At 34.4% G+C, this 23,937-nt stretch overlaps 1 protein-coding gene across 6 annotated transcripts in view; it reads left to right on the top strand.

Annotated features, from left to right (window-relative positions):
- ADAMTS20 (ADAM metallopeptidase with thrombospondin type 1 motif 20) overlaps positions 1-23,937 on the top strand; it is an 81,830-nt gene that overhangs the window by 34,572 nt on the left and 23,321 nt on the right. For 4 of the 6 annotated variants that reach the window (XR_013774119.1, XR_013774120.1, XR_013774121.1 and 1 more), the window contains exons 12-28: positions 1,363-1,508; positions 2,913-3,094; positions 3,191-3,327; positions 4,445-4,562; positions 8,070-8,165; positions 9,413-9,579; positions 9,689-9,818; positions 10,897-11,023; positions 11,712-11,922; positions 12,418-12,582; positions 13,250-13,414; positions 15,017-15,139; positions 15,954-16,061; positions 17,094-17,258; positions 17,479-17,769; positions 18,102-18,263; positions 19,716-19,892. Coding sequence is in view for 3 of the 6 variants with exons in the window: in XM_079304694.1 (XP_079160820.1) it covers positions 1,363-1,508; positions 2,913-3,094; positions 3,191-3,327; positions 4,445-4,562; positions 8,070-8,165; positions 9,413-9,579; positions 9,689-9,818; positions 10,897-11,023; positions 11,712-11,922; positions 12,418-12,582; positions 13,250-13,414; positions 15,017-15,139; positions 15,954-16,061; positions 17,094-17,258; positions 17,479-17,769; positions 18,102-18,263; positions 19,716-19,892 (2,670 nt within the window). In the remaining 3 variants the exon portion in view is untranslated. The remainder of the gene's footprint in view (positions 1-1,362; positions 1,509-2,912; positions 3,095-3,190; positions 3,328-4,444; positions 4,563-8,069; positions 8,166-9,412; positions 9,580-9,688; positions 9,819-10,896; positions 11,024-11,711; positions 11,923-12,417; positions 12,583-13,249; positions 13,415-15,016; positions 15,140-15,953; positions 16,062-17,093; positions 17,259-17,478; positions 17,770-18,101; positions 18,264-19,715; positions 19,893-23,937) is intronic. The other 2 variants (XM_079304695.1, XM_079304696.1) reach the window with 2 other exon arrangements.

Below are 23,937 nucleotides of genomic sequence, written 5' to 3' on the forward strand. Positions count from 1 at the left end.
TGTCTTGTCTCCAGATGAGGATAGTCTTTGATGGCTCAAAAAGTGTTTGAAGTCAAGAGTGAAGTTGAAACATTTTCCACACAGAAGTCACCAGGTTATATAGTGCTGAAATTATAGTGTCTTGTAAATGTTCTGTTTTATTATGTGAACTATTCCACTGTGTTGTGATCAAATATACTACTTGGGATAGTTCTAAAAGACAGTTCTTGGGATACTTCTGAAAGATACAAGTGAATTAGAATTCCACCTGCTGATAGTCATGAGCAGGATTAGTCCTGGTAATTCCTGTGAATTCTTTGGAAAAAGCCACACATGCACCAATCATAAGTTTCTTACTTACACTTTTTACTCATGTACTTCTTGAATAACTACTGAAGTGGACACATATCTGCAATCAGGAACAGGGATAGTAAACACATAGAAGCAAGGGATTGATGTTTCTGGGGAAAAAAGGTAATTACTTACTATAAATAATAAAAGTTTACAATTACAATATAGTGAAGTGTCATAACTGACATGACCACAACAAAATAGTCTTGCTGTCTTTGACTTCTTAATAATGTCAGTTCTAGCAGATGAAATGAAAATTCCTCCTTTATGTAATTTTTTTAGTGGAAATAGGTCGTTCTTCACCAAGATAAGATCTAAAGTAATAGAATAGGCATTGCAATGTATTATCTTGCTTTAAGAATTATTATTTCTTTACTATTAGTTTTTTAAAATTTAACTATTAATTCAATTTTAATATTAATAGCTTTGTTAAATTAGTAGTAAATAAAAAATCATAACATATAAATAAATTAAATTATTTTGCACCTTTTGTTACAAGTGTGAAAGTCTGAATTTAAGAATGATTCCATAACATCATCTTGCTTTACTTAATCAAGGTCTTAAATGCTTGTCTGCTTTTTTCAAATAATCTCATTAGATAGTTAGTTTTTGAGATGTTCAAAACACCCTGATTTTCTTGGTGGTTTCTTGTAACTTTTCACTTTTTGTATCAGCATGAATTCAAAATTAGATTGAAAAATCTTGTACATAAAAGGCAGTTGTAAACCAGTTTTTGAACTTTAGGATGAAAATGTATTAGAAATTCAAGATCTTTCAGATATATTTGGATAAAGTGACAAGACAGATAAACATTCAATATCCAATAGATTCCCTAGAGATCAAAGAACTCTAGATAGCATTTTTAAAAGCATGGCTACTGGGTAAGTCATCTTAAAGGAAATTGAACATTTTAGAAAATACCCAGATCCAGATAAGAGTAGTGAGCGCTTAAATTTTGTTCTTTTTGTGCCTTAAATATACAGTAACCTTTTTCTTGAATTATGAATTTTATTTTGTTTCTCAACTGTGCAGCACTGCCGCCATGGAATTTGTGTGAGCAGAGAAATGGAGCTGCGTCCTGTAGATGGAGAGTGGGGACCATGGGGACCCTACAGCTCGTGTTCAAGAACTTGTGGAGGTGGAATCAAGAGCACCACCAGGCTGTGTAATCGACCAGAGTATGGTTTTTAAATTGTGTTTTACATTTTTTCATTGTGTTTCGATGTGTTTTACCTTTACATAATGAAGATATTAAAAAATTAAGGATTGGCTCAAAATAAAATAGAGGTATTGTGGGCTGTGCAAATCAGTTTGAAGCACCAATAAAAAGTGCTTGTTTCAGTCATGTTTGGAAAGAGATAAGTTTATAGACTCCAATATGCAGAGGACTTTTAGATTGCTCATGTCTTTCCAGCAGTATTATTCATTTTTGCAGATGCTTCTAAAAACTTAGTTTGGCATGGTCTTTTTTTCTAGGTTTACTCTAACTGTTCAGGTTTCTTTAAACAATAGGTGCTTTTTTTTGCAGAAAGAGCTGCAAAAATAAATATATGTATTCCCTACTAATCTCTTTAATGAAAGATTTGATGTGGTTTGATTTAAGGCTTTTCTACAGTATTGCCACCAGTAACAGCCCACAAGGACACTGGTTATAACAGAAGAATTTAAAACTTACCTTTATAGCTAGAAAATTTTATTGACTGAATAACTCCATGTGGTTTTTTTCCTCTGCAATAAAAGTCAAGGAGAAATTTACCCTTAACTTGTCAAGAAGCAGAACCACAGCTGGTGCCTGAGTAGTTTCAGTGTTTTTCTAGGAAGTCACGTCAGCTTGATGCTATCAGTAGGATAACTGAACTTCAATCAAATGGCCCAGGTTATTTTATTTTCTGTGATGAGTAAGAGGCAGTAGACTAGATTGCCATTAGATAATGCCATTAGATAAAAAATTAGATAATTAGATCATTTCAGTCTGTAGTGACTGATAATATCAATATGGTGTTGATATATTCTTTTTTTCTTCCCCAAGAACATACTAATTCTTAATTATTTTGTGTCAGGGCTTTTAACTGTTAAAATGTATTTTAGACTTTACAGTAAATGGGGTATTTCCCATAATTTTCCCTTTTTATTGTTTTGATCCCCAAAGCGAAACCAATATGCAGAAAAGACTGTGCCAGCTGCTAATGGTCTTCTTTCTTTGTCACTCTGTAAAATAATAATTTCAAATTACTGAAAGAGGTGCTGGTTGTGTAAAAATATGACTGTAATCTCAGCTAAATGGACAAAGCAATTAAAATTTTTATGCTTTTACCCAGGCAAAATAGTTATAGCTGTAAGAGAAGTAAAAATAATAATCCATTAATAAACATCCATAGCAAGATTACCACCTCAGCAACAGTATTTTATAAGGATTTGGTTTATTTTGGGTATAATTGAATATACAGTAGAAGCTCAGTGTGTGTGTAAATCAGCTGACAGAATGCTGTGTGAGATTTTCCTCTTTAGATCAGTGGCTGAGGGTGCTTTTCATGGAAAACAGCAATTTTAGTAAATGGTTTTTACATTTACCTTTATTTCAGGCCAAGAAATGGAGGAAAGTACTGTGTTGGTCGCAGGATGAAATTTCGGTCCTGTAATACTGATTCATGTCCAAAAGGCAAAAAAGACTTTCGGGAGCAGCAGTGCTCTGAATTTGATGGCAAACACTTTAATATCAATGGTCTTACCTCTGCTGTTCGCTGGCTTCCAAAATACAGTGGTAGTAAGTAATTACACATATTTTCAAATAACACAATGAAAATGTTGCTTTAAATAAAGCTTTAAAACAGACAAGAAACCTCTTGGATTTTCTTTCCAGTTTCTATGAAAGATCGCTGTAAACTTTTTTGCCGAGTTGCTGGAACAACTTCCTACTATCAGCTGAAGGACAGAGTTGCTGATGGTACTCCCTGTGGAGCAGAAACCAATGACCTTTGTGTTCAAGGCTTATGCAGGGTATTTAAATCTAAACTTATTAATTATTAAAATCAATTTTAACAGGTGGTAAAGTAGATATTAAATACTAATACAATTAAACATTACTGAAAATACCATGTTTTGAGTTCACTTAAGCTGATTTTATTACCTATCAAATTAAAGATTTGAAAATGGAAGTAGTTAAGAATATATAGTTGAATCTGAAGACCCACAGTCTTGCCTCATTAAGCCTCATATGTGGAAAAGTTAATATTGTTCAAGTGAGTACTGAGAAACCGATCCAAAGCAACATGAAGGGAGGAAAGAAGCATGTTGTGTGACTATTAGTGTTGTATATCTGCTGCCAAAGAACTAAATAGTAGAAAATTCAAGGGTAGATAGATCATGTAATTATTATTTTACTGTAATATCAGGAGGAACTGACCCTTAAATAAATTCAGCACTCTTGCTTAATTTATGCAGCTATGGCACTTGCCACAAGATTTTGTTGGGAGAAGCAAGGTGCTATATTTTAACCATTGTTAAGTCTTGTTGAGGTTTTGCTGATTGCAGTGAAACTTAATAAATTCAGAATGAGGAGAAAATATAGGTTATTTTTATATGGTTGAATAAAGAGGAAATGCAAGATAATTGTTATGTTTATCATAGTTCAAAAAAAACCCTGGAAGTTTAAGTAAAGATACATAGACAAAAATTGTGCTTAAGTTAGTTTAACTAGCACAGTCTATGTGTATTCCTTTGCTTCTTTTCAGTAATGACAGAATATAATGAATTTAAATGAATTGATTGCCATGTGTATATACATACTGCTTTTAGACTTCCAAGACTTTTAATATAAATATGAATTAAAATTTATAAATTATGTTGATTTTTTTACACAAAATCTTTATGTACTGGTATGAATTCTTATGCAGTTCTTGATATATGGAGTGCCTTGGGAGTGCACCATTCTATTTTGTTCTTATATCGCAGAATCCAACACCATTGATGGCTTTTAATGTATTGCCAAGGAAGACTAGATATATACAGTGAACAACAATATTTTGGGGTAGTGGGATGCTTACATTACTTTTTTTCATTATTTGCCATTGGGCTGAGTGACACAGGGTCTTTTTGTTTTTATTATTTGTTGTAGCAAGCAGGCTGTGATCATGTTTTGAATTCGAAGGCAAGGAGAGACAAATGTGGAATCTGTGGTGGTGATAATTCTTCATGTAAGACACTTACAGGTACTTTCAACAGTGCTCATTATGGTATGTTTGTTTTGCCTTTTTTAAAAAATCTTAATGTGCACTTCAGTATGGCTTAGAAATTATTATTTACATTTAAGGAAGTGGGATTTCAGTGTATGTTCTTTAGGGCCTCTATCAACAAAGAGTACCTTTGATTTTCAGTCACATTCCCTTTCAAGGATCCAGAGGTAAACACTATATAACATATTAACTCAAGTTGAAAACAAAATCAACCTCCTCAAAGGTCAAAGCCAAAATTAAAATAAATTCTGAGAGTAAAAGTACTTTAAAATGATGAATGCTTCCTGCTTTGTACTTTGCATTCTCTGGTCTGAAACCTTGTACCTGAAGGACATATTCCAGTGTCATTTTGGTTGTGTAAAGAGATAGCAGGTAATTTGTGTTGTGAGCAGCTGATGAGGTTCCTTTTCTCCTAGAGTGAAAAGTACAGCCTGTGAAATGTGAGCCTCCTCCTTCCAGAGAACAGGGGTAACTATTTTTTTCCTCCTCATTGACAGGTAGAGAATGAGAAAGTTCTGAATAACCCTGGTACTTTTTTATTTACTTGATGTAGTTTCTCTAACAGAGATACCGATAGTTCTTGTATATGTAGTCTTTTCTGTGAAGTATAGAGAGACTACTGTATGTGTGTAGCAGTGCAGTTAAGTAGTTAGAGCATAGAACATAAAGACAGAAGTCTCCAGGTTGATATCAGCCTAGAGGCTCCTTCATGCCACTTCACTGGTTGAAAGAGACCACAGGTGAAGTGAAAATGATACCTGGAGAGCTGCCAAATAGGATCATCATAGACCAAAGAGATTGCTGATGAAGAAGAAAGTATGCCAAGCATCCTGTTGGATTTTCTTTTCTCCTGCAGAAGGCACACAACCATCAAAATTACCAAAAAGTTATACAGCTACCCTTCCCATACAAATGCAGGCATTATTTCTTGTGTCTGTCCTAAGAAGTTGCTTATAGATAGCACATGAATTCAGTCACACTCACATTTACTGTAAGTGAAGTGACCATTATGGGAAACTGCCATTGTGCAAATATGGTCAGGACTGTCATCTCTTCTATTTAATAACTTTCCATTGTCACAGACTTATTTGCTTCAAATTGAAGTTGGAGGGGAAAAAAGCCCCTGTGTTTTGGGCTGAGGAAAACCTTGAGTTATGATTTGATTTTACAGTTTGTGGAATGTTTTAAATTAGGTTCAGATTCTTGAATTATAGCATATAAGAGGTAATACTGAGTTACACTAATGAACAGTATGCTGATTATCAAGGTGTGCTCAAGTAGGTACAGCCATGCAAACAATAAAATGTAATCAGCTGATCACTAAAACTCCTGTTTCCATGGGAGGTCTACGACATCCTTGGGCTAATGGCTAAAGGCATTGTCTGAGGAAATAGTATTTTCCCAAAAAATTCTGAATTAAGCTAAATATGCTGGTGGGCACTTGATCGTTTTCTTTTAACTTCATTTGGTTCCCTTTCAAAGTGAAATGAGCCATTTTACTAAGGCAGAATTTGGAATTGATAATGGCAGCCTGTGGTTTGTGCTTATATTCATGCAGTTATGATGTTGTCAGTAACTGTGTAAACAGTAGTGAAGACATAATCAAAAATTCGTTACAGCAAAATACTAATTTACTTGGCTTCCATTTTACGGGATGGTAATCTAATTATGTACACATTATTATTATGTTGGCTATTATTACTGCATCAAATTAGAGTATCTGAGGTTCTCCTGAACAATGGTCATTCTTAGTGTCCTAGTATTTGATTTATTCTCTTTGTGTATCCTTGGCACCATGTGATGCAGTTTTGTTTATAGTTTCCTCCTGTATTTTGTCTTCTTTTATTCTATTACTACAAGGTCTTCAGTGTGTGAGCTGAGGGGCTTTTTAAACTGTGTTTTGGTTTTCTTCCCAGTATGTTGAAAGATTGGCCAAACTGTATGTTTATCCAGAGCATGCATCTTGTCAATTTGCAATTGCAGTGCTGCCCCCAGCTGGTAAATGTGATAAACCTGTAATTAGATTAAATATTCATTTAAATGCATGGCATAGTTTTAATACATTAAAAGCACTTGGAAGTTAATGAAATATGAAATTTGTCATGGCTTAACCCCAGCTGGAACCACACAGCCAGTCACTCACTCACTACCTCCCAGTGGGATGGGAGAGAGAACTGGAAAAATAAAAGTGAGAAAACTCAGATGGTTCAGATAAAGACAGTTTAATAGGTAAATCAAAAGCCAGGCACACAAAGCATAGCAAGAATTGGTTCACCACTTCCTATGGGCAGGCAGGTGTCCAGCCAGGAAAGCAGGGCTCTGTCATGCATAACAGTGAATTGAAAAGACAAATACCATCATTTTGAACATCCTCCCTCCCCCTTCCTTCTTTCCCCAGTTTCATGTGCCCAGCATGATGTCATATGGTCTGAGATATCCCTGTGGTCAGCTGGGGTCCATCTGTATGCCCTCACACCTCCTCACTGATGGAGTGGGGTGAGAGGCAGAAAAGGCTTTGCTCTGCTCATCAGTGACTAGAACATCCCTGAATTATCAACGTTTTCCATCACAAATTGAAAACAGAGCCCCTACCAGCTACTGTGCCAGTCAAACCCAGTACTAAATGAAAAGGATATTGCCATTTAAATTTTTACCCACAAAGCTACTTCAACTAAAGCCACAGTATTATTGTTGAGCACAGTGAAATAGGTTAAAAAAACTATCAAAATTTTAATTAACACAGATGACATGTTTGTATTTATTATTTGTTTCCAATGTTTGCCATACTCAGTTTTTCTCAGCCGTAGGTATACTTTTGAATTCATGGTTAGCATGGGGAGAAATATGTTTGGATTTTTTAGGTTTATGTACAGCACACCTTTTTTTAAAAAGTAGATTTTGATGCACCTTATTTTATTACCTGATGGCAAGGCTACCATAATGTTACTTGAAGATATTAAAGATATGGTGACTCATTTGTGGATCTTTGTATTTTGATTGGAGTGCACACAATATTAAGCAGAAGAAGGTGGACCAAGCATGGCTAGTTTAACAGCTGTATCTACCTATGCATATGGATGGACTGCAAAATGGCAGTGTTTTAGTATTTAAGACTCATTCTTTTGTGTGCTGTCTTGAAATACTCTTGTGAGAGAAAAGTTACCTCATTCTCATAAAAAGAGAAAGGAGATATTTCATCTTAAGTGGCTTACCTAGATTTTTGTAAAAGTTTAAATTTTGAGCAGTCACAGTGTTTCTTGAGTCCCTCTTGATATACTTGACTGCTTTCTAGAGTAGTTCTGCTCTCTAGGGATTTTTCTGAATAGATTGAGCTCCTGTTAGTGGTAAAAAGTTTAATTCACATATCTGAACACAGAGCCCAACACTTCCTGACATGTGAAAGCATTTAGTATTGGTTGTCTCTGGTGCACTGTAGGGTTTTGCAAATGAAACTGTATTTTCGTATTTACTAATACTTGACTATTTTTGTATGTAATTAATTTGCAGGTTACAATGTTGTAGTAAATATTCCTAAAGGAGCAACAAACATTGATATTCGTCAGCACAGCTACTCAGGGAAACCAGAAGATGACAACTACCTTGGTAAAAGCCTCTGTGTGCAACACTGATGGATGGGTTTTTTGCTTTTGACAGAGATCTGCTCTGGATTTATATTATGAGAAGTCTGATAAAGATGTTGCAGAAAATATCTAATTATTTTGTATATTCATTGGCCTGGGTTTCTCTGTAGATACTAGTTTTCAGAAAACTTGCATCTAAGTTAGTGAGATGTTAAGATTTCTAGGTCTTAGATAAGCGTGTTCATTCATCAGAGAATAATTATAGACCTTGCATCATTTGTCAATTTTTTACTGTGTTGTCATGATGTTAATTGGAATGCCACAAATAAACTCAGGAATAATGCAGGTATTTGTTGTTTTAAATCTTGGAAACATATACTTTGTTTATAAACAAAGAAGTCTGGCCACCAGAAAACTTACCACTTGTCTCATATTTATCTTTTTCCATTATGTCTGGTACATAGAGAGTATAAAGGTCATCATTATAGATGCTTATAGATTTGCAAGTGTGTGTAGGCAACAAAGAATTCATAAGTACATCCTACCAAAAAATCTTGGTTGTTCTATTTCGCAATAGGTACGTTGTATCTGAGGTGCCTAAAAAATATTTGTTTACCTTCTGTCTCTTCTGTCTCTTCTTCTATTGTTATCCAAGCCAACAGACTTGGGAATTTTCAAAATGTTTTCCTTCTCACCTATTGCTCAGAAACAGCCCTCACCCCCTGACGTCAGCTTCCATTTCAGATGTAGTAATGCCTGAATAACATCTTGTGCTACAAATTTTACCTTATTTTAAAAATGTTTAACTTAGCATTAATCCTTATTATTGCAAATAGGTCATTGTATTCAATTACTATCACAAATGCTTAATAATTTATTTTTATTTTCAAGTTTTCTTTTAAAGCCCACTTCACTGGAAGTGGCTGTAGCAAATACTAGGGTTTGGACTGTAGAGTAGGGCAGAAATACCAGCAATTATTGTTTCCTTCTGCAGTAGCAGAACCTAGCCAAATTTAAAAGTCAGAACTGCAGTGATACCCTCAGCAGAACAAATATTATTTAATTACTGTAATTCAGAGAAAATCCATGGCTTAGGAAATCCATGACCACTGCTCAGGTGAAAGCTGCTGCTGATTAGGATTGAATTCATTAATTTGAACTGTGTGATACAACTTTTTACATTGACTAAAAAAAAGCTACATGTTGATGAAATTTTATTGATAGAATCTTTTAACTAAATAGATTTCCATTATTTTATTTCACTTACAGCTTTATCAGATACCCATGGAAATTTTATCTTGAATGGAAATTTTGTTGTAAGCATGTCCAAAAGAGAAATCAATATAAAAGGAGCCATTTTTGAATACAGTGGTTCAAACAATACAATAGAACGAATTAACAGCACTGATAGAGTTGAAGAAGAACTAACCTTACAGGTGCATGTTTACTTTTTTCATAAGTTTGAAAATATCCTACATGATCATTATATTCATAATTTTATGTTCAAATTCACTGAAAAACAGCTATCATTTTATCTCAATCAAGGTTTTGTGTGTAGGGAATTTATACAACCCTGATGTGCGTTATTCATTCAATGTCCCAATAGAAGATGGAAATGATCTGTTTACATGGGATCCTTATGGACCCTGGCAAGACTGCAGCAGGATGTGCCAAGGTACTGTGAAGAATTTTTTTCACCAGAACCAAAGACCTAATGTGATTTAGGAAGGGACTCATCTTAAGTTCTCTGACTTTTCACTATTACTTTTAAGGAAGAAACTTGTTATCCTCAGTAAACTTCAAGTTCAGAGAGCCTTTAAGGGCAGAATAGCTTCTGATTTTTGTTTTTGCTATTTTTAGTACTTATGCAGTACAATTCTATATTTAAACCTACATTTTGAGACATAGGAGCAGTTTATTAAAAAAAAAGGTTGAATCAAATCTAATATGTTCTTATAAAGTGGTATTGTATGTCTATTAATATTCATTAGGCTTCCATTATACCATTTCCAGGTGATCACTGGTTTGTCTGGTGTCTTTCATACTCATTTTTTGGTCTTTTTTTGATTACCTGCTATCATGGGACAAAGCTGTTTAAAGACATATTTGACTGTTTTAAACTTATTCTTTAGGCCATTCGTATATAAAAATAAAGCCACAGCATTTATGAAACGTTTATATATAAAAGTGTATGTACACAGATTTTTGACGAATACTGCTATTAGTGGGTGTTAGAAAAGCCAAAAAATGGTGAGTTTCTTCTGGTTCTGAGTCAGGCTGTATACATGCTGATGTACTAGAGAAGCAGAACAGCTGTCAATTGTGGTATTTCTCACAAAACTCAAAATTTTTTCGTACCCTGTGATCAAAATTTCTGCATCTTTAGGGGAAAGGGTCACAGGATCACTATGTTAACATGGTGGTTTAGGAATTATGTTAATTAGCAGGACATAAATGGTGTGTTTGGAATACTTAACCTGGTGATGAATGTAAATGTAATGGGCTGTTACACTTCTGTAGTTTCTCTGGAAGTTGATATCCTGTGACACCACTGTAGGACAGATGGAAAAGATGATTGGGAAAGGTTGTTCTCCACATGCAATGTAATGAGCTGCACAAAGGAGCCTTGTTTGTACACCTTCCATGTGCAACAGTTTGTGTCAATGGGGTATCTCAGTTCCTAAATGATGAGTGGAATTCATAAGACAGTCTTGTTTTAGCTCTTTATTTACTTATTTTGATGCTTTTTCAAGGTATTCGAAGGAGAAGAATGACATGTATTCGTAAAAGTGATCATGTGGTAGTGTCTGATCAAAGATGTGAACTTTTACCTACTGTACCAAGTGTCTTTGAGGAGTGTAATACAGAGTGTGAATTAAGGTAAAAATGGTTCCTAACTGATGGAGTTTTTGTGGTCTTATATGGTTGTATTGATAGACATTGAAACAAGGTAATTCAGATTGCTTTATCCTCTGTCCCTCCATCCCTCTCTACCTTCCTCATCCTTCCCATCTCTCCTTGTTTTTCTCAAATCTGTTGGTGTAACAGCTTTATACATGAAATTTGCACCTTTATCTCCACGTATAATTAGGGTACTTTTCTAATTTTTATTGGTAAAATACATAATCTCTTGTTAGAATTGTGAATCTGTTCTATATATTCTTGCACAAAAACTTGTATTGCTGCATGAAATACATTTTCCACCAGAATTGTACCCACAACTGGAACTAATTTGAAACAGACTTGTGTTTTTGCACTCCAAGATAGCCCACACTGAAATATTCAGAGGATGAAGAGTTAGAATTATAGCTTACATTTTTCAAAGTCACCTAGGAGATTAAGACAAAATATCCTTTAAATTTGAAAAGTTCTTTTAAGCCTATGAGTCAAATTTTTTTATGTTGCTTTGAAAATCCAGTCATGAGATAGAGTTTACAGTTTTATTTGTTCCCTAAGATGCATAACTATATTTACATTATCATTCTTGGTACATATTCTTGGTGCTTTAATTGCCATGGTCATATTTTTTAAAACACAGTTAGCTTTCTACAAGAGTTTGTCATTTTAGGTGGCACAGTGTTGGCAAAAGTGACTGTACATCAAAGTGTGGCCCAGGACATCGGTCTGTTGAGATCCACTGCATGAAGTACTCTGCTGCAAGAGGACTCAGTGCTCCAGTGGATGATAAATATTGTGCTGACCAGCAGAAGCCACCAGCCAGAGAGCCTTGCCATGGTGACTGTATGTTAAGAAGTTGGCACTACACAGAATGGTCAGAGGTACAGATTTAAAACTTTGTAATTGTACCATTATAGTTCTGGTTAGTGTTCATACCAAATTTTTGTTCCTCTGTATATTTTTTGTTTAATAACTAAAAGGAAACAATGTTTGACAAACAGATATGTAGAATCAGCTAATGCCAACCTTTATATTTCAGCAACTCCCTTATATTTTTATAAGAATGGGTAGCTTGTTTGCAGCTTGGTTTTGGATGTCAGCAGCAAAGATTTGGTAATTAAAGGTGTATATTTTATTTGCAGTCTTAATAATTTCATTCTGTACAATTTTGGTTTTGTTTTTTGTTTAGAGTTTTATCTTGGAACTGCTATATAAAGTGCTGAATTTATCTCAAATGAACATATTACATCCTGTGGATTGAATGGAGGATGCTTTTTCTGGCATAATCATTAACATCTTTTACCTGTAAGACAGATAATGTATTTTGGCCTGGTTTTATTGTATTCTGTTTGCTGTTTCACAACTATACACCACAGTGTTCCAGGAGCTGTGCAAGAGGTGTCAGAACCAGAGAAGCTTTCTGTATGAACAACTTGGGTCGTCATCTTCCTGACAGAGAATGCCAGGAGCTTCCAAGAGTTGTAACACAGAGTTGCAATGAATTCTTATGTCCAAGCTGGTCAGTTACTGACTGGAGTGAGGTAATGAAACTATGTAAAACTTAAAGTACATTTGGTCCTGGTCATCAGTATTAAAATAAGCTCCATTAAGTGTTTAGGGGTTTTATTTTATTTTGAGCCATATGGTTATGAAAGTTCTGAAGTTCTATGATTTGTCTGATACACATCACACATGTATGAATGGCATGAGAACTTCTGTAAAATACTCCCAGCTTTTGTTTTCTCCTTTTGTTAAATTAAAATTGAGGTAGTGAAGATACATAAATGTATTTGCAGTAGTGCACATCTTCCTTTTTGTGAGGCAATGAGAGCTATACAACTGTTTAATAGTATTATATTAATTTTATTATGGGTTAGATGGATATAAAGGAATCTGGACAGTTAAAACATTTTTCCAGGAACGGCTGTGATATATGCACTATTATTGTATTGGAAATAAATTATCTGCACATAATTTTTATGATTTCTAGCTTTAAAATCTTAGTTGTAATTCTTTGTATTAGCATTTGAGTTGAACTTAACAGGAAATGAAAAGTTCATTAAAAAATAGTGGTTTTTTGACTTCTTACATTCATAGAATATTTTTGTTATTTATGTAATTTTTAAAATCCAATAAATTACTAAAAGAAATTGAAGCCATTACTGCAGATTCATGTCTCTGCAAACTGATTTTATAATGGTTTTACAGTGTCCTGTGACATGTGGCAAAGGAATGAAGCATCGTCAAGTCTGGTGTCAACTTAATGATGAGCAACTGAGAGATGATTTCTGTAACCCAAATGACAGACCAGAGTCAGTAGCACCGTGTGAACTTCATGAATGTGCATCTTGGCAAGTAGGGCCATGGGGATCAGTGAGTACCTAAGGTTTCTTGCCTTCTTGTTTTGTAATTCAGGCTATGAACAAGCACAAAACTATACTTCTTAAACATTTAGTTGAATCTTAAGCAGCTGTTTTAATTGAATTGATTCACATGTTTGTTTGCAGGGTCCTAATGGCTATCTCAGTTGTAATTTAGGAGCACCCATATATAAGTTAAATGCCTAAAATAGTAATTGATCCTGAGTCTTAATATCAAAGATTCTTTTGCACATCACTGTATTACATAGCCAGAATAATGAAAATGAGGGAAATAAACTGTTAAGATGAATGACACTGGTAAAAGACCAAATATTTATAGGTAAGAGGGCATATTCAAGTGGTAGTTTTGATTAATATAGATCAGTCTTCAATCTACAATATACTTCAATCACTCATAGAAATGTATATGCGAATAAAGGCAGGGAAAAGGACATAGTATTTTATTGTTACATTTTGTTTTTACCTTCAGTGATAAAAAAATCTGCTCTCTTTATGTGAAAATTCTGTTGAAAAATATGTTCCTCATCAAACACTCATTTAATGTGAAACAGAATGGATTGAAAACACTACAAGAAAGTGAATTAATTTGTGAAGGAAACTTTTGTCAGTAAATAGATGAGAATTAATTTTAGAAAATAAGGTACTCAACTTAATGTGGCTTTTATAAGATCAGGTTACTCAAACCAACAGGAGATTATTCATTGTTTCTTGGATGTCAGTGAGAAATCATAACCAAGTAGCAGCTGATCTTTATCTTTTCACATACAATCTGTTATTAAAATACAGAATAAATATACCTTTGAAAATTAATATATTTTTAATTTAGACATGTCTTTTACTTTTTTACCTTAGAAATAACCACAATGTTATCTAACATAATGTAATCTTGTGATAACAAGGTGATGACTTTCCATTCAAGCTAAATGCAAAAGTTAAACTAAAAATTAATTCAGTCCCGTGATACAATTCTTATGAATCAAAAAATAGTTTTCTGAAATAGCTTGTACAAGTAATTTACCAATCTATGTCACTGGAGCAGAACTTTTCATTGCAGTTTTTCCACTGTACCAGGTTTTTACAAGTACTTGTTCTTTAACGACAGTTATAGGGATAGGATTTGTGTCATAATATTTTCAGCCATCTAATGTTTTAGATAGCTTCTTTGAGTGCACTCTGGCCAAACTCTACAGTAAAGACATTTAACAGCAGCAGTTAGTGATTCATTTGAGGCTACTCCCTACTTCTCCCTTTCTCCTCCTCTACTTTCTCTTCATCAATTTTTATTGCTGAGCATGGCATTATAGAGCATGGATTGATCCTTTGATCAGGCCAGATCAGCTGTTCTGGCAGTGTTCCTTCCCATTCTACTCACTGCAGGGGATAGAAGAGGGGAAAGAGAGAAAACCTGCACAAGCAGATTCATTGGTGGGCTATTGTCACTGGTCAAGTATCTGGTGATCTGCCACAAGGGAAGTTAACACCATCTCAGTAGTCATTCGTATTCATTCTGGAAAGAGTTTTAAAGTGTAGTTGAAAATGAAATTTGATTACAAACAGAGCTGTTTCAAGTGTGTGGACCTGCTGCCTCCAACAGTGTGCTGTGACGTGTGGGCGCGGGTTCCAGGTGCGCGCGGTCAAGTGCGTGACCGGGACCTACCGGGGCGTTCTGAGCGACGACCGCGAGTGCGACGCCGCCACGCGTCCCAGAGACAGCCAAGTAAGGAAAAATGCCTCTCCACTTCCTGCCAAAAGGCTCTAAATACAACTGTTTCCTACTGACTCTCTGGGAACTTGGAGGGAATCGCTTCTAGAATGAGAAAAAATACTGAGAATCTATGCTTTTCTTCACAAACGTCAGGTTTTGCCTAGGGAATTAAGTAAAAGAAGGGTAAGTTTAAGACTGGATGGTTGAAATAGAATGTGATTGAAGGGTTAGAGCATATGACTTCAAGGAATCCAAAGGCCTGTGATTATTTGGCAGTGGGGGAAGCTCCAACGTAGAATATTGTAAGGACATTACTATCCTGCTTAATAAATAACACCTTCTAAATATAAAAGCCACTTGGTATAGTTTATTTCTGCTTAGATGTGCAAACACTGGGTTTGAGTATCCTTTGCATTTTTAATCGTGGCACCTGTTTGGCTACTGACTGCAACTGGGCAGATTTATATTCTCAGTAGCTGGAGGCATAAAGGACAGGATAGCACAGCCACTGGCTTTGCTTGGTTCTTCTGTGCTGCCTGTGGCTCTGAAGCAGGACACTGTAATGTCTGTGCTTCTCTCCAACAAGTTGGCCAAAACTGTTCTTTCTCAAAGAATAATATTATTAGTTATTACTAATGCAATTTTAAGATCAAATAAATTTTCTTTCACACTTTATTTAAAGCAAAACAAAGTAATTCAATGAAAAGCCTTTGAATAATTCCAAGGAAAATGTGAAAGATGGTATTTACATGTTAATTGATTTACATTTGACTCTTCTGAAATGTGTATTTAAAAAGCTTTTTTTTTTTTTGTTTTCACCCCACAGGAGTGTGAATTGCCCTCTTGTCCAGAAAATACAAAATTATGGACTACTTCACTTCCTCTAGTGCATGTGGGGAAGGTGACCCAATGGAGATATGGATCATGGACCCCAGTATGTAATGTAGCAGTCACACCTTGCAGAGCAGTCCTCCACTCATTCACCCCATTTTTCCATTAATCTTTTTCATTAATATATTTTTCAGACTGAAATCTGCTTGGGATAGATTAAAAAGGAGTTCTAATATTTTCTTAAGAGAAGAAACTGTTTCTTAAGGAGCAGATAGACACTCCCAGCAAACTATGTGCTTTAAATTCAACCAGGAAAAATAATAGGAAAAAAAGCAGAATTCTAGGAGCTGGGGTTTTGATTGATAGTGCACTGGGAAGTGTCTTTTTAAATGTAATTGATCAGTTTCTAAGTATGGAGAACATCTTTGATTTTAAAATATTATTTAAATATTTTACGTGAGTAGTACTACTAAACAGTTGGAGTCTTTAAAGGTCTAATTTGACTCCTTTTTTTTAAAATCAGCATTAGTAAAACAGTTCCTACATACATTTTCTTCAATGCAATGTTATTTTGATAATGTTGAAAATTAGTTTCACTTGATAGCAATGTGAAAATTTAAAATTATCTATAAAGTGTAGATGTGTCTGTTAATCCCTTGAGATATTTAACAAAACCTATAATGCAGTTATATTTTTGTACAGCTCTTTTAACTAAATAGCAGTAAAGGATGCATGAACTGAGGCTACTCATCAGTTCTTCATTAAGTCCACCTTGAGCTTCTCAGCTATAAAGGCATCAGAAGCTGCTCAATGGAATCTGCTAATACAAACCATAATGTCAAACAGATTGTTAATATCGGTTTTTATTTTAACAGTTGATGTAAATATTGCATCCCTACGTAACAACTAAGGTGTTCTGGAAGTTACTGATATTTCTGTTGTTACTTGCAACTGTGTAATTATTCCATGTTTTAGTTTAAATGCTACCTGTTTGTATATACACTGAGATCTTCATGAAAATTAGGGCCATGCAATTCAGCCCCAAGCCAACAGAAACTATGTTAGTATTTTAGATGCTTGCACGATCTTGTTTTAGTCTCCTGAAGTGTGATGACCTTGAATTGTTCACTGACAGTGCTCTGCATCCTGTGGGAAGGGCGATCGTGCTCGCTATGTGAGCTGTAGAGATGCTCATGGAGAGATAGCAGATGAATCTTTGTGTGCTCATTTACCACGACCTGCTGAAATTTCAAGCTGCTTTAGCCCATGTGGAGAGTGGAAAGTTGGAAATTGGTCCCCTGTAAGTGTTAATTGTAACAATTTCGTTATTGTGTGTATTTGGATTATTGGCCTAGTCTGTGTTTAGAAATTGAGAGTTCATTTTTTTTACAAGTGTGATTGAAATTGCACCACTTGAAAAGGCAAAGGACATGTTTGTTCTTGTCAAAAGTAAATATAAATTTATTTGTTTATAAATTATCTATATTGTGTGACAAGCACTGTGTTAATCTTTTGGTTAGTGCACAGTTACATGTGACAGTGGAATAGTAACAAGACAAGTCATCTGTGTCAACTATCATCAGCAAATCAATGAGAATTACTGTGATCCTGAAAGCCAACCTCCTAAGGAACAAGAATGTAACATGCCACCGTGTCCACCAGCTTATCATCATGTTCCAAAACCACATGACCATCCTAGCCATTTTCCAGAAACAGGTTACCTCCCAGTACACCCTCCACAAGACAATTCAAACCAGTGGAACCGTCCTTCTGTGGGAGGATATCAATGGAGAACTGGACCATGGGGAGCAGTAAGCTATTTTTTAGAATATATTTATTTGCTGTGTCACATGTGTGTAAACATTTCTAGAAATGTTACTGCAGTACAGATTTGGTCAAAAAAGAAGCACATTTATTTTAAAAAGTATTGTTATTTTTTGTTTTTATTGTTATTCAGAATATATTAAATTATAAGTGTAATTTTTCTGTGATTTCATATTTAAAATACTTCTACATAGTAGTAATTTTTATTTGAAAATTTCAGTTTTGAAAGTTAATGTTTAAGACAGAGCTGTTTTAACCCACATATTTTACATTTCTTTGATCATGCAATGGCACAATGTGTGTTTACCTGTTTTGGTAGTGCTCTAGTACTTGTGCAGGTGGATTTCACCGCCGAGTTGTAGTGTGTCAAGATGAGGAAGGAAGAAGTTCCAGTCACTGTGATGAGAAAACAAAACCTTCAGAGTCAAGACACTGTGATTCTGGACCCTGCCCACAGTGGAACTTTGGGAACTGGGGAGAAGTAAGAGCATTTCACTTACAAGGGGGAACATTGTTTGCCACATAAGCTTAGAAGTAGAAACATAATTATGTGACTGACTGGAACTGAACACCTTGTTTTTACTTTATTAAATAGAGTTTAAAATTTAAAAAGAATGAGTTTAAGCCTGTTTATCTAAACTTCATTCTTTGATCAAATCCAGAAATATGAGGAATGTAAATAGAAATATGAGTAGTGTAAATATACATCCAAAAGAAGTAAGTATTTTGTGAGGCTAAGGATATACAACATAAAAAAATCATATAATTTTTGTACAACATGTATCTTGAGACACAGAAAATTATATCCTGTTACAAAAAGCTGGATTGTATGAGGAAAAATCACAGTGCAATAGCTAGTCTTAGCAAAAAATGAGCCTAAGAACCTGTAGAGAAACTTTATTCCATGTAATTTCATAGATACTAATAGTAGTAACTCCAGGAAGAAGTAGCTGCTGGGTTGTAGTTACAAATTAGAAGTATGGAGAGAGGATCTTGCCTCTAAAAGTTGTGCCTGGGTTAGAAAATTTTGATGACACATTTAATGATATTGGACAAAAAGTAGTTTCTCTGTGCTGTGTGATGTCATATCTTGACCACACATTTCTGCTTAAATACTACAGAAAGAGATAAAGCTGATTATTTCTGCATTTATTCTAATCTAACCTCTTGTGATTCTTGCCCACTTTTACTGCTTTTGAAAATCAATTACTGGAATTGAAAAAAGAAGAAAAATTGGTTAAGTGGCTTTTTTATTTTACCTCTTTTCTCCTTGTTTTGGCCAGATTTAGCCATTCAGTTGTCAAGGTCAGTCTAAATTTTTGTCATATTTTTTCTGTCCATAGTCATAGACCTGGGATACAGTTCATGCAGATGATGCAGTTTCTTCTAATTTAGAATCATTGAGAATACATAAAAAGGTTGGAACTATTACAGATAGGTTTTAAGAGCTCATTAAGAATGAGAACTGGTGTTACAGGCAAACTGAAACCCAGAAAACACATCCTATAAGTATTTTACACTTAGTCTGTATAAATTGGACTGTGTAAAAGTGTGTCCAGTGTCTGAGTTTTTCTGCCATGGGCTGACAGGGAAAACTACTTTTAAGACACATTTCCATCTTTTTCTCTTTCTAAAGAAAGATATACATGCACATTAATTCTCACAATTACTTGTCCTTAATAGACTGTCTGTAACTGAGACTCTCTGCAGAAAATCACTTGATAAACCATAGAAACATAGTTTGGTAAAGGTTTTGGTGAGAGAGTTATATGAGATTAGACTTTAAGTTCTTGTTCTTGAATAGAGTGTCCAGGGAATATGGAAATAGACATAGTCAATAATGTGGTGTACTGATTATTGCTGTATCTTTTGATCTGATGGTATGTGATGACTCTGTTAATAAAATGGCTCTATATAAAATTCTGTGTTTCAGTGTACTCAGACTTGTGGAGATGGAATAAAGACAAGACTGGTGATTTGTCAGCTTCCCACTGGCCAAATGTTGGGTGATCAAAACTGTGAAATTCTAGACAAGCCACCTAACATGGCACAGTGTAATGTGCATTCTTGCCCTGGTGATGTTTCTTGGCATCGGGGACCGTGGAAATCGGTACGATAGCATTCAATAATATTTTTTGCTTTCTTGTTCTTTCTGTCACTCCATTTCCCCCATCTTTTAAAAGATTTTATGTCATTTTATTTGGTAACAGTGAAATAATAATGCATGTGGAATGTAGTCTAGGTAGTTTTATAAAGAAATTGTTCCTGCAGTCATAGAATTAATTGAGAAACAGCCACTTCCTTCAGTGGGAACAGTATCATGCTCTGTAAAACATCATAGAGAATATTTTGAAAATTAACAGAAATCATCATAACTGGAAACAGCACCTGATTGGTGTTTCATTTGGAAGGGTTACAATTTGATATGTGTTTAAATTTAAAATTTTATGCTGTAAATTATGCTGTAGTATTATCTATGTATTTATATTTGCAAAAACACTCTAAACATTTTAGTGCATAAGTATTGTCCTATAGTATATTTAAGTATAAAATAACTCACATGTATATTATACTCTGTCATCAAACATTTTACTTCATATTACTTGTACATTTGTGTATAAAAGTTTATATTATTAGTTTAAAACAGGGACTAATTAAAGTTATCTATGTATAGTTATGTATGTAACTATAATATGTTATTGTCTACATGTCACTGTCTATTAATGTGTAAAAATGCCTACTGTAATCACCATTAATCTTTAAAATTGCTACTAGCAGATTATTAACATACTGAAGTAATCACAGCAAGCTGTGCAATATAGAGCACATTATAATTCCCAAGCTGTGAATTTGACAATATTGATTATTGTACTAAATTCTAAGGGGAATAATGGCAATCAAAGGAGGTTGAGTCCAGATCTGGTTCCATCAAAATCAACAAAAAATCTGTCATTAGCATCCCTGGGAGATGATCTGGGACCACACTTACTTGGGTTTTTTTAATTAATAAAATTATGTAATTTGTTTCTTTGAATTAATGTGGCAGCATTTTTAAAAAATTGTCCAATATCAACTAGAACAGTTGCTAATGTTTATATGAAGTATTCTAATTTATTGCAAAGAGACTGCAAAATGTCAGTTTGATTTAATGGTTTATCACAGTTATCTCTTTCTTCCACTACGCAAAGCAGAGTTTAGATTTTGTGTTTAGCAGACACCAGAGTATCTTATTTAGCCATTTTCCAAATAATTAGTGGTGAGTTGCTAATTAATATTCATCAGGTGCTGAGAAGACAAGCAGGATTCAGCACACAACTGCCTTTGAACTCAATATTTGTTTTCCTTTTAGATTAAGAATAATTCACAACCTGTAAATTCCCTGAGTAATTTAGTTTGCCCTAATACATTAATAGATTATCTGTAAGATCTTGTATTATGAATGTTGCATATGGCTTAGTTTTATAAAGGTTTTCATGTTGTTTTGTTTCTCAAGTGACATAAAAAGCCATTTTAATCCTTCAAAACTTAAGTTTAGAATGGGTTCTGTATATCAGAGAGAGAGGCCTCTTTTATCTATGATTGCAAGCTCTATAGTTAAGCTATAAAAGATTTAACTTCATCACACTCTCTCATGCTGCAGAAACAAATGTAACAGATTCAGAAAATAAAAGCAGGCTCACATATTGAATGTGCTGTCACATTTTACTAATTTAGCTAGTTTCAATGCTGCCAGTACAGAGACTTAGATGTTTTTTCTTGTTGTTTAAGCAGAGCAAAATTTATTCATTCGGGATGACTATTAGGAAGGAGCAGTGAAAGCTTTAGTCACAGGAATGCTGCTGTAGCCTAGTACAAACAGCTTTGTTTAACCGTGGTTGACCTGTGATTTGTTAGTTTGGCATAAAATATGCTCTAATATAGGGAACTGTTAATGTCTAGATGTTCTCTGGCTGCTGAAGTCCTCAAGCCTGTCATATCTACACTTACCCCATTCTCTATAAGATTGCAAGAACCAGACAAATAACTGTTTATATTTTTCACAGAAGCATGGAGTAATATTTCTGTGCCAGGCAAGCAATGTATCAAGCTTTTATGTCTGCTAGTGGGATTCCAATGTTAAAACCTAAGCAGAAACTGTGATGCAAGACTAGATGATATTGGAAGTCTTCCAACCTCCACAATTCTGTGGTTCTAGTTTCTTCCACTAGCTATTGCTATGTATTTGAGAACATACTACTTCTAGTAGTATGCCTTCTAAATATATTTGTTTTATTAATACAGTTATTGATTGATTTTACACAACAGAATTTACATAGAACATATCTTGTAAATGCACAAAAGGGCCCTTGCAAGGAAGGTTCAGTTTATGATTTGAAGCCAGAATTTTGGCTGATGCTTTCTGCAGTTTAGCAGCTGTGATGCTTTATAGTGTCTGTCAGTGGCTATTGGAGCTGACCCTCACAAAGCTTAAAGGCTGTGCACTACTCTATTCCTGGTTTCTGCATTTGTCCAAATGGATATGAGGCAGGTAAACCTCAAATTCTAAAGGTCTGTGCCTTTAATTTTTATGTATTTTCTAAAGATTTTAGGAAGCATGGGCAGGAATTACACTTGAGGAATAGAATAAGCTATTCATAAATGGGAAGACAATACCTTCAGGCTTTGCATAGTGAGGAAAGTTTATTCACATTTTTGAACAGCAAGAATTTAGATAAATTTAAAAGTTTGATCTTATTTTTGGATCCCTGTACTTTTTCAGTGCCAGCAAAAAACCTTGAAGATCCAAGCATCAAACAGCAAGGTTTCTGCTTAGGCAGTTTGTGGTAGCAGTTGAAGTTACCTTGGAAGTTTTGCATTTCATTTGGACAATCAATTCTTGTATAAGTGTTGGTAGTTACCTAATTTTATAACAAAAATTTTAACCAGATACGTTTCAACTTGAAATATGTTAGGTTCTCATCCTTTCTTGTTTCTTTAGAAAGAATAGGTATAGCTCCTTACAGAAGATAATTATATTTTGTTTGTCTGAAATGTTTATAAAATAAACATTTTTCTTTTCCTCACTCTTAGGATTTGTATGTAATTAATAAGTATTACTTGTGATATCAGAGAAAATAGGCATAAAAATAATGGATAATATTCTTCAAAGTGACTGTCTTTCTAGTGCTTCAGTTTTATACTTGCTTGCTGCAGAATAATTTAGATGTAATTCTGTCTTTGCAGTAGTGGAAGAAATCTTCTATTATGTGTATGAATCTATTTTTTTAGAAATAGTCCCAGTTCCCTTCCAGTGTTGTTACTACCAGGCATCCCATTGACTTTTCCAGGAGCAGAAGCAGGCCAAACTTGCATAAGTAAAATATTTATTTGTTTTCATTTTAATGCAAAAATTCTTGCTATGTATGATAAGTGCCTTCATTCACTTTTTCTAATGTGTAAAAAGTATTTATATCTTTTAAAGTAATCTTTTATATTAAAAGGGAATTCAGAATCAGTGAATTTGGTTTTCAGAACCACCTTCAGTTTTTTACCTCTACTTCTGCTGCTGCCTAATGTTGAACTCCAAAATACCTCATTGCCAATACAGCACATTAAATTAATATCCTACTGCCTGAAATCTTGATGTCAGCATCTGCTATTCATTTTTTAAAACTTTGAAAGTGGGTGGGGAATCTTATCAGAGATAACTGATAGCAGATGTTACTGCCCAAATAATGTCATAAAACAGACTTGGGATAGTGAATTTTATTTAAGGTCATTCTTATAAAAATGAAAGTAAAAACTTCTTTCCAAAGTTCAAAAACAAAATATTTGTGTAATGTTCATTGAGAAGAAATTTCTCCTGTTTGGTGCTATGTTGCCTGTATAGCTTGAAATAATAAATAAGTTATAATGTATGTGTAATAATTTAATTCAATGACTGTGGCTTGTGTCTGTGAAATACAGTTGCATTTTAACACTTCTTTTTCATGCATGTTGTGTGGCTTTGTGTTTATATTTACTGCACTCTTTATTAAGGAATGTTAACATTTCAAGCCCTTAAAAAATAAAGGGTGGGAGAGGCACTAACCACTTTTGCTGAAAGTGAGGGTTTTCTTTAACCTGTGTATTGAAATTAACTTCATATGATACTTTATTGACATTGTTTGATGGGG

Source organism: Erithacus rubecula (genome assembly GCF_903797595.1).
Source record: "Erithacus rubecula genome assembly, chromosome: 4".
NCBI lineage: Eukaryota > Metazoa > Chordata > Aves > Passeriformes > Muscicapidae > Erithacus > Erithacus rubecula.